We start from the raw sequence: 15917 nt of genomic DNA, 5'->3' as shown, positions 1-15917 counted from the left end.
GTGAGATTCTTCATGCTGGCATAATTTAAAAAGTTGGTTTATTTTCTAATACTCACAGATTTCCTCATTAAAAAAAATAAAAATGTTAGGCTCAACTTCTTTAGAATGTTTCCCTTCTTCTGTTATTATTGAAAAAAGAAACCTCAGTTTTAATGGACTGATGATAAACACACTAAACTTTGGCAATATCAAATGCATCTCTCTCTGGACTTAAAATGGCAACTTATGTTCAGTCCAAGGCTGAGAAGGAGAATGCATTCCCTGCCCTATGAAAATGACATTGATTTTAAAAGAAACCAAGCCTCTCTATTCTAAATGATGGTAAAACATTGAACTCTAAAAACAGATTAACAACTCTCATATAAAAACAGTTATGCTCAGTGAAGGTCTTTTAATTCACTAATTCTCTAATGCTTTCCTTAGTTCATGTTGTCCCTTATTCAAGTCACATTTCAGATTAAAGGGCCACTTTTATGTGTTTCATGGAAAAAAAAAATATTTTCAGCCATTTGAAACCATTTTTCCTTCCCAGCTATTTTAAGTCTGGGATTTCACTGAAAATAACCTTTCCTAGCACAGCTTCACTTGTGACAAATGCACATTTTCAAGAAAAAAAAATAAAATAATCCTGACCTATTCTATTGCTAACCCACAGAAACCAAACCAATTGTTAAGTGTATGTAAAGACTTAATCACCCCCTGGGCTTCTGTTCCAAGAGTAAAGAATTGTACTTAAATTTGAAGCTGAAAAAGAGACCAACATATTTCGTACGCTAGTATGGAGACAACAGTGCTCAGGAAGGAGAGGACTTTTCTTCAGTTCCCTCAAGGGCATATTTATCATTTTTAAGACCATCAAATGTGGTTAAAAAATACAACAACCAGGCAGAATCACATGAATTTCAGCTCCACTAAACACAGAGTTTTTGTACCATAGTGCACTGACTTACCCTGGAGCTGTCTGAACGGATCGCCAGGGGCTCAGCTTTTGGAAAAAGTTTTGCTGCAATTATCTCTACGGGTACTTGTGAACTGAGTGGGGTGGGTTTGAGGCACATTTGTGAAGTTTCCTGGGTTCACATGTCTTTGTATTAAGGCCCAAAGCTGTGGCCGTGTACCCACACATCAGGGTTAAGTTTGCTCTCCAAAGTGTTAGAATAGAAGATGGCCCTGAGAGGCTTTCTGAGAAACCTCACTGTTGGCAGTCTCTCCAAGTGGGGTATTTGAGGCACTGAAGCAGCAAAAAGGAAAATATGAAGAAATTCAGAGAATGGTTTGGCTTGGAAGGGACCTTAAAGGTTATCCAGTTCCAAGCCCCCTGCCACGGTCAGGGATACAAACTGCCTAGCTTAAAATTATTATTAGCTGCATTTACTGTTCTACATACCATAGAATATGTGGCAGAAGACATAAAAAGACATATATATCAAGTAAAAAATTCATACTTTTTCCAAGCAAAGCTTGTGTGTCCTGTGCACTTTTTCTTAGTTTAGTAATACTTATTAAATGAAGAGATGCTGGTGCAGCACCAACATCATAATGGGACAGTTTCAGCACCTTTTCTCTGATCAAATGGCTCAATAACTGGATATTGGTTTTAGGTATTTAGAACCTTAATTTATTTGGGAGGTTTAAAGAGTGTAATGGGAAAGACTCACCTCCCCACTGCCTGGTTTCCAGGCCATGACATGGGAGAAAATTTTCTCCCTCTAGATTTTAATGTCAGGTTGGTTTTTTTGTTTGTTGGTGGCTTATTTTTGCTTTCAGATTGTCATCGTTCAGTTACTGATTTTAAACCTACAGGCTGCAAACTTTTAAGGCAAGAACTACAGCAAAGACAGGCAGAGAAATCTAGGTCCATGCTGTGTTATATCTTCTGTCCATGATGGGTTAAGGTTTCAACAGCAAGTCCTGCAATAATATTTTCATAACTACTCAATTTACTTGGGAACCTAAATTTGCATTGGTGACTGAAGAGCTTAAATTTCCTTGCAAATCAGTGGTATCCTAAAAGGTGTTGAAATTGGGACACAGCAGTCACTCAAACCTGAGCCTACAAAGACATTCAGAGACCCAATTTCCACTGCTTTCCATTTGACTTAAGTCCATTTGTGAAGCAGGTTGTTAGATAAAATTTTACACTCATACAGTATGAGTACAAAATGATTATTACAAGGTTAGGTTTTGGTTTGATTTTTTTTTAAATATTGAGCCCCTTTTTGGTGTCATAAGACAATTTCATTAGCAGGCTGGTTTCTTGCCTTTTAAGTGCTATTGGCATGAGGAACTTAAGATACATCTCTTTGATATTGGCACCTTTGTCACTGAAATTCATGCCCTATGTGTCTGGTGTTCTTTTTGTGTGCAGGAAAAAAGAAAAAATAATGTTTGTAACTTTTCTCTTGTTTTTTTTTTTTTTTTTGGTCCAGTGGGTCTTGGACCTTTTATAGTAACTTCTTATTCATAAACATTCAATGCCCCTAAATCCCAGAACCACCTTATGCATAACAACATACAGACTGGACTTAAGAAATTCAGCAAGCATCCTCCCTTTCCTTTATTGCCATGGTGTTGAGGAGTGAGAAAAAGCTTTAATGAATGGAAGGGGTGGAGATCAGCTTGTGTTTCCATGTCAGAGGACTGACTGATGAATGATAAATAATTGATACATGAACTTGTTTCCCAACATCACCCAACCCAGCCATTCCCCACAATACCAAAGAGGTGAGGCTGTATGTGTTTGGCATCCTTCTCACTATTTCATCCCTAGTGAGATCTTTTTTAAACCTTCTGCAAGGTGAGTGCTTCTCAGATTGGCTGAGAGGTGCTGGGCTGACTCTTCAGAGTTTTAATACCATCTTGAAGCTCAACAGTTAGAGCACTGCTTATCTAAAAAAATAAATAAAGAAAGAAATATTTACATTAGCAGTGTTGCAGGGTTAAGAGACATTTAAAACCTCAGCCACTTTATTTAACTGACTTGCAATGCATCCCTCCAGGTATCTGGCATGCTCGGGGAGGTAATTTCTCTCTGGAATTTTGGTTGCACGGACATCCGTAATATACTGACTTCCACAAAGAATTGATTTCCACACAAAATTCCCTGCTTGCCTTAAACCTCTGCCCTCCAGCCACTGGCTGCCTGAATAAATATGCAGGTTTTTTCCTTATGAATCATCTGTAGAACGCACGATTTGAGTCGCCAAGTAAAAGATCCTGGAAATGATGTGACCCGACTGCAGAAGTGTTTGTTAAAGGAGAAGGGTCTGTGGTTGCACTTTTGGAAAAAGCAGGACTTTTATCAGGGGATAGAGAGAGCAGGGGTTTGGGAATGGATGTGTCTTTGTTGCTTGACAGATGTCAGAGATCACGACTGCAGGGAACACACTTGGATGGGTCAGAAGAAAGTAATTGGTGTATGGAGGCTTTCACCTCTAGGTCACCGGGCTCAGCTTTGATTGGGGACATCAGGGACCAAGAAGTCATTAGTGGTTTAACACTGTCCAGTGACCTATGAAAAGGAATGGTGGGTTTCAGTCCTTACCTTAGAGAAAAAGCTCTTCTTATAGCTGCAAGAAAGCTCATCTTAGACCCTAGAGAATTAGATACCTCCAGAGAGCAATTAATCTTATCTAAGATTAGGCCAGAGGAATTTTTCTCTGGAAGGGCCTATGCCTTATTTTTTTCCTGGAAAGGGAGCCTAAGTTTACCAGCCTGGACTTCAGCATTAAATTTTTATGCATCTTAGGTAGGTGGGAGGGCTCATGCCCAGATGTGCACATGAAAACATCACTGGATGGACACCATCCAAAACCAACTAAGTTTGGCTGTTGTCCAAATGAAGCAGGTAAGAGCAGGTTTTTGCCCTAGAGCAGAAAAGCTCCTAAATCACCATGAATCTCCCCCCCCCTAACCCACTTGCTGCAGACTCAAATGTTTCAAACTCTAATTGTGAACCCAGGCAGCCTTTATGTTCAATTATTTTTCACCACTTGCAATAAAACAAAGAAACTAGCTCCATAATTTCTTCATTAAGAGATACTGATTGACAATAACTTACATCACATTTTCCAGTGGTCATTCAGCTACCCTGTCAGAAAAGAATCCAAAGCAAGTAATTTACCCCAGGTCTAAGTAAATTCACTTGCTCAGCCACTCACACACCCTAAAGATGTATTTCTCTGCATTCTGTTGACTGCTAGGGGTTTCACATTCCAGTACCAATGTAGTTTCTTTTTTTTCCTTTATTTTTTGTTTTTTTCCTCTCTTTTTTCTTTGGGAGATGTGAGAAAGATAGAGATGGAGAAGGAAATCTATTTATTTAAGAAGAGGAAATCACTTCAGGTTGCACCAGAGGAGGTTTAGATTGGATATTAGGAAAAAATTTCTTCACTAAAAGGGTTGTCAAGCATCAGAACATCCCAGGGAAGAGGTGGACTCATCATCCCTTGAGATTTTTAAACTCAAGCACCTGTCTGTCAGGTGTGAAAGGATAAAGCCAGCATCCTTCCTGTTTCCACAGGCAGCCCTGGAGGAGGACAAAGTTCTTATATCATATAATAAAAAGTGGGGTTCTCCATTTTCTGTGTGTGATGGATTCATTATATATGTACTAATCTGTCAAAGTGCCTTTAACATGTCATTTGTCTGGAAGTACATGCCATTCAGAAAGCAGGTAGATGGTTGTCAACTGAATGGAAAAAGCTGCTATCCAGAAAACCAGAACAAACCCTCCAAAGAAAATATAAGGCAGCTACCTACAAGGCAAACCCAAAAGTGAACAAGTGATATGGTGCTGAGGGACATGGTTTAGTGGTGGACTTGGTAATGCTGGGTTAGCAGTTGGACTTCATGAAGGTTTTTTCCAACCAAATCAATTCTGTGATTTTATTATAGCAACAACCTGAGCATTCTGTGATTTTCCTTTCTTTCATGACACTACTTTCCTACTTAGAAAGGATTTTATACAAGATTTTTTCCAGAGTTTTCTTCTTACCTACTCCTTTAAGATTTATGGTGATATAATTTTTCTGTCATTTGTTTCTATTGCTTGGGCAAGCCTTGTTACCTGGTTTGAGGACAAGTTTTTTTAATGCTAACCCAAGAACAAAGTGAAAACAGGATGAGATTGAGGGCATGGAAACAAGGTACCAACCAAATCAGAATCTGAATGGGCTGCAGCTGGGTTATTTTGGTTTTCTCTTAAATGGATTTTAATTTCCAGAAATCTGTGGTAATCTGTTTTTCACAGCCATATGTATTTCTTTGCAGGGTAACACAGTATGTGCTGCTGGGTATGGCTATTTCTTTCACCTCTCCCCTGAGGGACCATCCAAAATACCCATCCTGTCCTTCAGTGAGAACACAGCTCATTCCTGCACAAGGTACTTGGGGACCATTGGTTAAAGAGATTTTCTTTCAGTGCATGGTAATCCTACCTGTGGTGAGCAGAAAAGGGCTCTATCCTTCCTTTCAGGATCATTTTATTTCTGCCAATTTTGCACCTTTTCAGGGCTTCCTCTCTTGTAATCAGAGTTCTCTGACTCAGAGAAGAACCGTGTCTGACAGCGATGTGGTTGGGGCTGTTTTTCAGGGCCTGATGTGAATGGTTTTCTTGAGTAGTTACATGATCCTTTCTTCTTTGTTCACAAGCCCAATTTATTACCTTGCAGCATTTCCCAGTGCTGTTAACCAGCTCCTCCAATTTACCCCCTTGTTTAAATGATCCTGATGGAGTTTAAGGTGCCACATTTAACACATTTCCTCATCAACCATTTAGCAGCAAAGCTTTGAAGCGTGTGCTCCCGTGTTGCATTGAAAGCTCCTCTTTAAATTCAGCAGATGTTTTGAGCAGGAGAGGGTGGCATGCAGGAGAACAGATAGACTACTTTACTTCTTACACTCTTCCTTTAACATCTGTAGGCCACCTGTTTACACAACCTGGAGTGGCATTTCTTATCTTCAGATGCTTTGTATGCTGGTCAAGGGTCCCCCTCTACTCTGCTCTGCTCTGCTCTGCTCTGCTCTGCTCTGCTGAGACCCCACCTGGAGTTGTGTGTCCAATTCTGGAGTCCCCAACAGAAGGACTTCCCCATCAGAAGGACACAGAGCTCCTGGAAGGTGTCCAGAGCAGAGCCACTCAAATGCTCAGAGGGCTGAGCACCTCCCTGGGAAGCCAGGCTGAGGGCTTGGGGTTGTTCAGCCTGGAGAAGAGGAGGCTCCCAGGTGAGCTCAGAGCAACCTCCCAATATCTGAAGGGGCTCCAAGAAAGCTGGGGGAGGGCTTTGGACACGGGGGGTAGGGAGAGGACAAGGGAAATGGGTTAAAACTTGGAGAGGGAAGATTGAGGTTGGACATGAGGAAAGAAATTCTTTAATTTGAGGGTGGTGAGACATGGCCCAGGTTGCCCAAGGAAGCTGTGGCTGCCCCATCCCTGGCAGTGTCTCAGCCCAGGTTGGATGGGGCTTGGAGCACCCTGGACTGTGGGAGGTGTCCCTGCCCATGCAGGGGGTTGGAACTGGGTGAGCTTTAAGGTCCCTTCCAACCCAAACCATTCTGTGATTCTACAACAGCATGAATACTCAACTATTCCAATTTGGCCTCTGATTAATAAGGTTGAAATTCAGACTAAGCCCTTTGCAGTCCAAGGGAATAAAAGCAGATTTATGTGTGTCAGACATGACATATAAGAGTTGTTCCTGTAGCATCCAGGAAGAGTGAATGAGTTGAGCTTTTTCCTGTGCTTCCCTAAACTACAAATGACTGCAAAAAATGATGTTGGGCTAAAAGTCACCCTTGTGATGGAGTCACATGAATTTTTAGGAAAGCTGGATATTATTCTGTTTTTTAATTCTCTGAGAAGGTAAAATCAAGGGCTGCATTTGGCAACATGTGTATTTGGAGTGTACTCCAAGTTGGCTGAATCCAATATCTGGGAAAGGTTTATTCACTCAGTCATGTTGGGCTCATCTGAAGCTGACTGATGATTGAAAAGCTCATGAATGCTGTAAGGTGCTTTGTGGCAAGCACCTGTCAGTGGTGCTTTACCCTGGTTGTTATCCATGGCATGGCTCATTCTGAAAATACTTTCTGCAAAAAAATAAGATTTAAGTGTGCTCTCCAGTGTGATAAGGTGACTGAAATGAATAGTGCTATCCACCAGTTTTTCATTTTGGAAGAAGTCTCATGCTGGGATCTGTTAAAGATTTAAGATTTTAGATATCAAAAAGATGAATAAGAAAATCTGCTCATGAATATATGCACTTTAAAGAAACTGTCTCCTTTGCTTTCTTTCCTGAACAGGTATGGGTTGCTTGTGTACCCAGAATATTTGCCAGACAGTCCAAATGGACTTGTTCAGTTCAATAACTTCACAGCTTGGAGCAACCGAGGTGGAGCACAGGTAAGTTTGTCCTGATCATCTTCTGGGATGCTCAGGGTCCTTACAGGTAAATCATCTCTACACTGTTTTCAACTTTTAAGGCTGTGAATAGGCTACAACTATGTTAAAATCTCTTGTACCTTTATGGCCATTTCCCTCGGCCCTTGTTTTGGTGACAAAACCAGAAAGATAATTTTTGTGAGCTCTCCTTTCTGCTCCAGTGCAGAATCAGTGCTACTTCCATCAATACCTGGTGTCCTCTGAAATCATCCAGGATATCTTTGCCTATATAATCACAGAATCATTGAATGGTTTTGGTCGGAAGGGAACTAAAAAATTATCTATTTCCAACTCTCCAGCATGGGCAGGGACATCTCCAAATCCTCCCAGTGGATGAGAGCAATTTGTAATCACAGCAGTTGGCAGAGGATCTGTTGCCTTCATACAGTTACTTGTGTCCATGGAGGTTCTTTCACCCTTATCAAAAATGCACATTTTTTTTTCTTTTTTTTTCTTTTTTTTTTTTTTTTTTTTTTTAATTTTAATTTGTCCAGCTTCACTTTTCTGCCACTGTAGCTCACTATTGCTTTATCTGGTTAAAAATCCCAAACCACCCTTTATTATTTGATACTTATTTCCCATAAACCTGCTCAGAGGCTGTGGTCCTCTAACCCCTCATCTGATAACCTAAAGAGATTTTTTAATATTTTTCTATAAGGAATGTTTTCTGCTCCAACCCATGCTGTCCCTCTTGTTTTGAAGGTGCCTCTTCTCTTGAAGGTGTGAAGTTTGTCAGTGTGGTTTTTTTTATTTTTGTTTGTTTTTTTTTTTTTTCCAGACTGGTATATTCTATTTCTGGAACACCTTAGTTATTAGAAAATGAGTAAAATTAAAGGATGTTTTGCAGTTTTGATTTTGTGGTTTTCTCTGCCTAGAGTTTAATTCCTTTTTATGTCACAGACCTGGCATGCTTCTTTCTGCTTCTTTCAATGGGCTCCCTCTATGACCAATTTTCTTGGTGTTAGGTGACTATAAGCAAATGCCTTTGTTATTTCCAAGGCACCTTTCAGCTACAGACATTAATTTCTTTACCTTAATAGTCTTTCCAGTAATAAACCTCCCCAAATTTATAGCACTTTTACCTTATTACTTATCCTCACTCCTGATTTTATTTCATACTGTTCTTTTTTTCTTATTTTAGTTTGAGCATAAGTCAACAGAATGTAAAAAGTTTTGTTTTATTAATTGTAAGCAGAAATTAGACATTAAGGGGAGATTCTCAACAAACATATACTGAACACTTTTATGTGATTTTGCACTTCCCCTTCCTATTGTATTGTAGTGAAAGCAGAATTATAAGCTAACACTGTGAAGAATATCTTTATTTCTTTACTATGTTTTTTATAGATTTTTAGGAGCACCAACCTCAAGCTCCAACATTTCTGGATTTATGCTTGCAAAGATTTTGGCATTGACATCATAGAAAGCCTGGGAAACACTTCTGTAGTTAATGGCATTTTAATTGGACACTTTGAGCAAAAGGTAATCACTGCAGCAATCATTTCCATGTCTCATGAGTTACACAGCAACCCTTCAAATAGACATAAGAAGGAATATAAGAATATAAAATATAATAATACAAGAAATAAAAAAGCAACCTGAAGCACAGTTCATGCTCCTTGGCAGCTTGGGTAAAAATGCAGCATCAGGATGAGATTTGGGTACTGTTATGTTTGCTTAGTCCTCTGTCTTCCACCCCTTGAAAAGATGATGCCTTCAGCAGCTGTAAGGGACAGTTATTTGGTGATTAAGCAGAGAATTTGGAGCATAAGGACCACTTTCCCAGCTTCCTGGAACAAAATATTTTGTTGTTTTTGATGGCAGCAGCAGAAGAGAAATAGCATTTGATCAGTTGGATTCTGCATAATTTTTCAGGAGCTCTGTCCAGATCAGCTGATGGTAGAATTGAACAAACATCAGTTTTTGAGAAACCAGAGATTACATTCTGCAGGAAAAATTATGCTTTTTTTCTCAACTTCTTTTTATTCAGAATGGAAGTTTTGAAGATTTTTTTTACATCGTATTTGAAACAAGGACTCTGACTTTTCTGTTTGAATTTGGAGCTATCCAACAATTCATATTAGAATGCATACCCTTTATAAAGCACCATTCAAAATTTAAAAAAAAAACCCTCACATTTCTTTTCAACTGAAGGGTTTTAGTAAGATAAACATTAAATTATTTCCTTACTTGTCTTTTGTTTTTTGTTTCAATGATTGCTATGGCCTCAGAAAACCCTTGGAATTTCACAGAACATGAATTTTTGAGAGCAATCATAATTTTGGTTTAAACAAGCTGTTCTAACATAAATTCCTATAAACCTTTTGCTGTGATAAACAGCCAATTTGATTTCAGAATAAGGAGAGGGAACCACAGATTTGTTCTCTATCCTAGTTAACACTTTGGTTTCTTCTGCTCTCTCTTAGCCTCACTGGGCTATGTGGAACACAGAGACTTTTTGTTTTTTTCCTTGAGAATGACAAATGCCTTCAAAACAGAACATTTTTATTTATGCACTAAATATGATCTTCTCCTGTTATTTCTCTAGGCAACTCAACAAAGTCCTTTGGGTGCTACCAGGTTGTTAACAGATTAATAACACAAATAACAACAGAATTTTAGTTACAACTGGACAGAGCTGCTTGTTCATGATTTTGAGGGATTTTTGCTTCCTCTGTTTCTTCTGTTGCCTGTGAAATTAATTTTCTCTCTCATGGGCAGAAAAATAGTTTTAAATGAGTTTTCTTTAGAAAAACACAGAAAGAAGCCTCTGTAATAGGTCTATTAAAAGCATCCAGCTAAGTTATAGCCTGACCTCACCAGTCTGACCTTCCATCATCCCAATGATGGACCAGAATTCATCCCAATAAATTTCTCTCAGACACCAAAGGGTGGATGCTTTTGTTTTTGCTTTGCAAGATCCATGGAAGGACTCCAATGCTGTACTTGTTAAGAGATTTAGAGGCGCTCAGCTGTGCCTTGTTTCTTGCAGTACCCCAGGGGGGTGATTATCTTTGATTATCTCATGATAAGAGCCTCCTTGTCATAATTTACATCTTAATTTATGTAATTCTCCCTTTAATAATGATGTCTCTTTAATATCAATTAAAACTTTATGACATTAATTTAATGGGAACCTTGGATATTCGTCTCTGTTCACCCTTCCAGCTTTTGAAAGAAATGCTTTAAAATAAGATTGTTTTCTGCAGATTTCAGGGCATTTTAAAAACTGAGGCTTTGATCAATGAAAACATTAGTGGTAGGGCTAAAAACAGGGCCTGTACAAGCCAAGGGAAAAACTTTTGTTAGTTTCCTAGACATTCAGTAAGCCTCTTCCATGCTTTCATAAAGCAACTCATTGTCTGTGTGGAGCCATTTGAGGAAAAATATTTCTTCCTGAAAAAGTAGGTCTGAGATAGATGAAACACTAGGGAGAAATGATCATCTCACACCCTTCTTTTATTCCGTATTTATTTAAATGAAACAATTCCTGTGTGACCTACTTTAGGTGATCCTCCTAAATCATGGTAGGGGGGTTGGACTCGATGATTTTTCAAGGTCCCTTCCAACCCCTAAAACTCTGTGATTCCGTGAAATTAACTGTAAGAATATCTATAGAAATGGGGATGAGATGGGAGAACAGACAATTGTAAGCAAAAAACCTAATAGAGACTTTCTGACTATTTTTTTTACCAGAGGCCAGGAATTCCTGCTTAGCGGTGACTTGGAAGGAGGTCTTCCAAAAAACCAGGGCCATCACCCCAGATGTCTTGATCTCAGGATAAAAAAGTCTTTTAATGAGGCTGAAGACATCATCATCTATTTCAATTAATAATCTATTTCTAAAAGTCCTTTTCATTCTCCAGTTTCAATTAAAGAGGATGTTTTCACTGAGGGTGGATTTTTCAACTGATTCTCTAATTGAGCCTTGTTCTACAAAAGTGTTCACTGGCTTCAGAAACAGCAACACAGACCTTTTCCCTCCACTAGCTACCCATTAGCTCTGTGTACATCCTTCTTCCCCTCCTGTCTCCAAGATAAATTGATAGAGAGATGTACACATCTCCTGTGTCATGGCCTGTAATCACCACAAAATCAGGTTTGCCCACTTTATTTCCCATCACTGCATTTTTCTCTCCTTTTCCACTTCTGGTTGCTTTCATGGACCATGAAGTCAACTCGAGCTTTGAAGAGAGCTTAGCTTAGATATTTCAGCCCATCCCCAATCACACAAAAGGGCTTCAAATCTCAGCAATCAGGTGAAGTTCAAATAATTACTTTTGTAGAGTAAGGAAGTTTCCTGCCTGATGGACAAAACAAGGTAAAGTAAAAGGGACTGTAAACAACTTTGCTCAGCGTGCCTTCCAGGTGGATTCCTTCTTCCCCAGGAATGTGCAATTTCCTTTCTCTTTGCATGTTCATCCTTAACTTGCTCTTATTAGACCTGGAGATTCCCATAGTGCTATGTTTCCCAGCATATTTTTCATTGCAGGATGGGACCTGTATGTCAGAAGGATTAAAAACACCCAAAAGGTACCAGCTCTTCATCTCCAACACAACTTTCAGGAACTTTGATGACAGCACTTGCACGGCAATCAGGACTTGCTCTGGGTGTTACCAAGGGCAGGGTGAGTCTGGTTTACTCTGATTTCACAGAGTTTGCAGTCTCTGGCTTTCTCCCATTTCAGATTCAGATGCTTAGAAGCTCCTATCTTCCACAGACAACCACTGACAGAAATTTCATCTGAGTCCTGAAAAAAGCACCATACAATGATGATGAGTACCAGCCCCAGTTTTGCTTCTGTAACCTTGTCACTTATGATGAATTATCAAGAGCTGGGTTTGAGGTGTTTGCATGCCTGTTCTCCTTAGATTTTGCCCTTTAAATAGTTTTCAGGAGTGTCACTCTTCCTGTTTCACTTCCCCAGCTGGGCCAGAAGCTCTTCCCCATTGACAGTGGGGCACGACGTGATGATAAATGCAAGATAAATGCTGAGATTGGTGCACAGCTCAGCTGAACTGAGAAAATTCCTGGAGTGGGACTGTAGAGATAAGCATAAGAACAAGTCCTCAACACTATTCACCTCTTTTCCTGACACTGCTGATAGGCTAAACCAGACCTTGTGGCTACTCTGCTCAGCACAGGCTGAGGTTGCAACTTCTCTCCTACTCTGTCCTGGAAATAACTTCACCCCTTAACTGAAGACCCATATCACACATATTTTTTAAAACAAAGACAGCCTCATTTTTGCACTGATTTTATTTTTATTTTATTTTTTAAGGAGGTTTTAGACACTGACTTGTTTCTGCTTCTACATTTTGAGAGGTAAAATTTCAAGAGTGATGATTTCTTTAATAGCTGTGACACTACCTTGCAGATTTCACCAAGCTCCTACCCCAGGCCAGCCTAAACCTTAGGTGAATTTGCCTAACGTGTAAACTAAGCATCCTTATTAGCTTTGAAGAGGTACCCAAAGGCTCTTTGAAGAATGTTCCAAGTGCAATTACCTCTTAAATATATTTATATAGAAATGAATATTGCCTTACAATAATACGATAGAGAAAAAGACTTCAGAAGGTGAGATCAAAGAACAGAAGGAATAGTAAAATCTCACTCAGGGAGGCTACAACTGACATGATAGCCAAAAGTGTTGTGTGAATACTCATGCCAAAGCTGACTTGTTATGGTCCACAGGACAATGATTTTCTGACATTTCTAGAAATATTACTGTGTTCAGAAACTTCCTGTGCTTTATCCTGCATGAGTATTCCTTCTTTTTGTATCTATTTGTGTTACAGTAATGTGAAGATCCTCCAGACACACTTTTCAGCCAAGCCTTTATTGTGCCAGCTGCTGTACATATGCACACAAGTGTATTTACCCACACCTAAAGAGTCCTTATCTCCAAAGAATTTATCTTATAAACAAGACAGAAAGAATCTCTAAGATCACTTTTGGGGGGGACTGTAAATTTGGGTGCTGGGACTTGTATAAAAACATTTAGAGTCACTGATGAGATGCTGGTAGGGCTAGAAACAGCACCTGGATCAGAGTTGTCTCTTACCAGAAGCCCTTTCACAACATGTTGTTGGACTGGTGGCATGTGGCCACAGCAAGACCATGGAAATTCCTACAACCATCTCTATTTATTTATTTATTGTCCTGATTCTCCCACTCTTGTTAACTCAACATTTTCCCATAGCAAAGATGAAATGATGCTGATCTCTTTTCCTTCAGAGATGCCTTCATGTCTGTTACCTGAAGAGGTCTGTCTCTGATTTTGAAAGCTGCTTTTTCCCTCCAGGTGGGTTTACAGTGAGAGCTGAACATCTGACCTTCATCAACTCACCTTTCCAAGTGTCCTTCCCCTTTCCTCACTCTGCCATCCTTGAGGATGTGGATGGTTCAGTCACAGGGCAGAAAGGAAGTCATCTCCTGCCTTCCACAGAGATCCTTGAGGCATCTTGCACAGCCAGTGCCAACTTCAGTCAAGCTTCTGGTGGCAGCATTTGTGGTGGGGACCTTGTTTTCCACAGGATGTCTCTTCATTTGTAAGTAACCATCCCACTTCTGAAAAATCAACGTGGTTGTTGCCTGCTGTGATTTACATTGAGAAAGCTGTTGGGTCTGAACACAGTCCTAAGACTTCTGCCTCTATTGGGTCCTAAACTGGGTCAAAAGCCTGTGCACTGGAATAAATTAGTCCAGATTGTTGTCCACATGAGCTCTGGCACTGTTTTTTCTGGCCGTGTGTTATTACCCAAATAGTTCACAGGTGTGGTTTGAAATGTAGTAGAAGGACCATTCCCAGCTGGCAATTTGGACATAATCATAATGTTTTTGGGGAGGAGAAGTTAACTATATGGACAGCTCTGAGAATTATCCAGGCCACAGGATACTTTTTGGTGTATTTTATTTATTTGGGTCTGCCCATGACAATTTTTTTTTTTTTTTTTTTTTTTGAGTTCTCAGCGAGCTGCTTATCTTTTTTTCCTTGATTTCCTACTTTTAGTCTTAATTTTGGTCTGACACAACTGTTAAGTGGGACTTAGTGGAGGTTGGGTTGCACTTCTATTTTATCACTTCTCAGATACCAGGGTTATATAATGGACTTTTGTAGAAAGGAGAATCCAGCTCAAGGTGAGAACTGACACTCAGGTGTTCTAAGCAAGACTGATGGCCAAGCCTCAGAACAGGCAAAGATTTAGTGGGTGAATTGCAATCTTTGGCAAGATTTTCTGGGTACTGACCAATAAAATATTTCTGGATCATGAGAGAAACCCTTCAGCTGATAATAAGATGCAGTCTTTAAAAAAATCAAAAAGTTTAAATTTGTTTATAGTTCAAGTCAAGTTCTGATAGGGTTTCCATTTACGCTCATGGTGAGAGATGCCCTCAAATGCTCCCAAAGAATGAATAGTGTTGGTTTTAATCTCTTAAGCAGAAAACCTTTGCCATCTGATTTCACTGCTATGTTACATTTACAGAGTATCAGATTTGTGTATTATATTTTCTACTAAAACTGAATTCAGCATTTCATGATTTCCTGGGTGCACCTCTCATACAATGAACTGCCATGTTATATAGGAGATGCAACAAGTTCATGGGGTGTTTTAATTAAAAGAAAACTTTCCAGTAGATATTTTTTCTGCCATTCTGCTGAAGCAATGTCCTTCTTACCCTGCTCATCAGGACTTTCTAGTCTTTCATTTTGCTGTTCTTTCTTTGCTCTGAGTCAATTAAAACCATCAAACCTTATGAAGACTGACCCAGGCTCATCACCTAAGAAGCCTCTTTCAGTCTATATAGTTATGGTTTCCCATCACCATGATGGGATCAGACACTGGTACAAGGGAAATATGGAACTCAAGAATAAACTTTTGCTAATGTGAGAGGCAGAACTTTTTTGTCAACCAGGTAATTGCTTTTTCAGAGTGAAGGTGTCAGTTTTCACATGATTCACTTGTGGTGATAGCACTGTTTATAGGTGGAAATGAAAACATATTTCTTTGTTGTCTTAATCATGATAGACAAGCAGAAAGCATAAATGAATAAATTATGGGCCAAAGGTACCACAGTAAATCTCTGATGTAGCTCTCAGTGCTTATTCAGCAACCAAAAATTACTGAGAAGTTTTGGAGTGAGGCAGAAAGTCAACATGAGTTAACTCCAATTAGGTTAATTACTCATAAATTGAGATGTCCTGAAGAACATGCATGGTCACCATGTAGATTCTGGCAATGTGTCCCCTTACAGGTGATAGAAACCTGTGTCCTGTCTCCTACCCATGGAGAGATGTCTACTGCCACTTAAAACATCCTCTGATATTTCCCTTGACTTAGCACTCATGGAAGAAGGACCTCCTAGAGACACCCAGCCAGATCTGGCATCTCACACCAAATCTTTTGGTTGCTTGGGATATTTTAAGCAGCATTAGATGCCTCTGTTCCTTTGATCTTTCTCTTGGGGCTGCTC

The 15917-nt window shown here is 39.5% G+C and overlaps 1 protein-coding gene across 1 annotated transcript in view; it reads left to right on the top strand.

Moving 5' to 3' along the window:
- PKHD1 (PKHD1 ciliary IPT domain containing fibrocystin/polyductin) overlaps positions 1 to 15917 on the top strand; it is a 265495-nt gene that overhangs the window by 131176 nt on the left and 118402 nt on the right. The window contains exons 43-47 of the mRNA XM_071742174.1: positions 5272 to 5384; positions 7303 to 7402; positions 8789 to 8923; positions 11934 to 12069; positions 13747 to 13993. Coding sequence (XP_071598275.1) covers positions 5272 to 5384; positions 7303 to 7402; positions 8789 to 8923; positions 11934 to 12069; positions 13747 to 13993 — 731 coding nt within the window. The remainder of the gene's footprint in view (positions 1 to 5271; positions 5385 to 7302; positions 7403 to 8788; positions 8924 to 11933; positions 12070 to 13746; positions 13994 to 15917) is intronic.

The sequence above is a fragment of the Heliangelus exortis genome, chromosome 3 (genome assembly GCF_036169615.1).
Source record: "Heliangelus exortis chromosome 3, bHelExo1.hap1, whole genome shotgun sequence".
Classification (NCBI taxonomy): domain Eukaryota; kingdom Metazoa; phylum Chordata; class Aves; order Apodiformes; family Trochilidae; genus Heliangelus; species Heliangelus exortis.
Note: the sequence above shows the minus strand (reverse complement) of the source record. Positions and strands in the feature narration are given on the sequence as shown.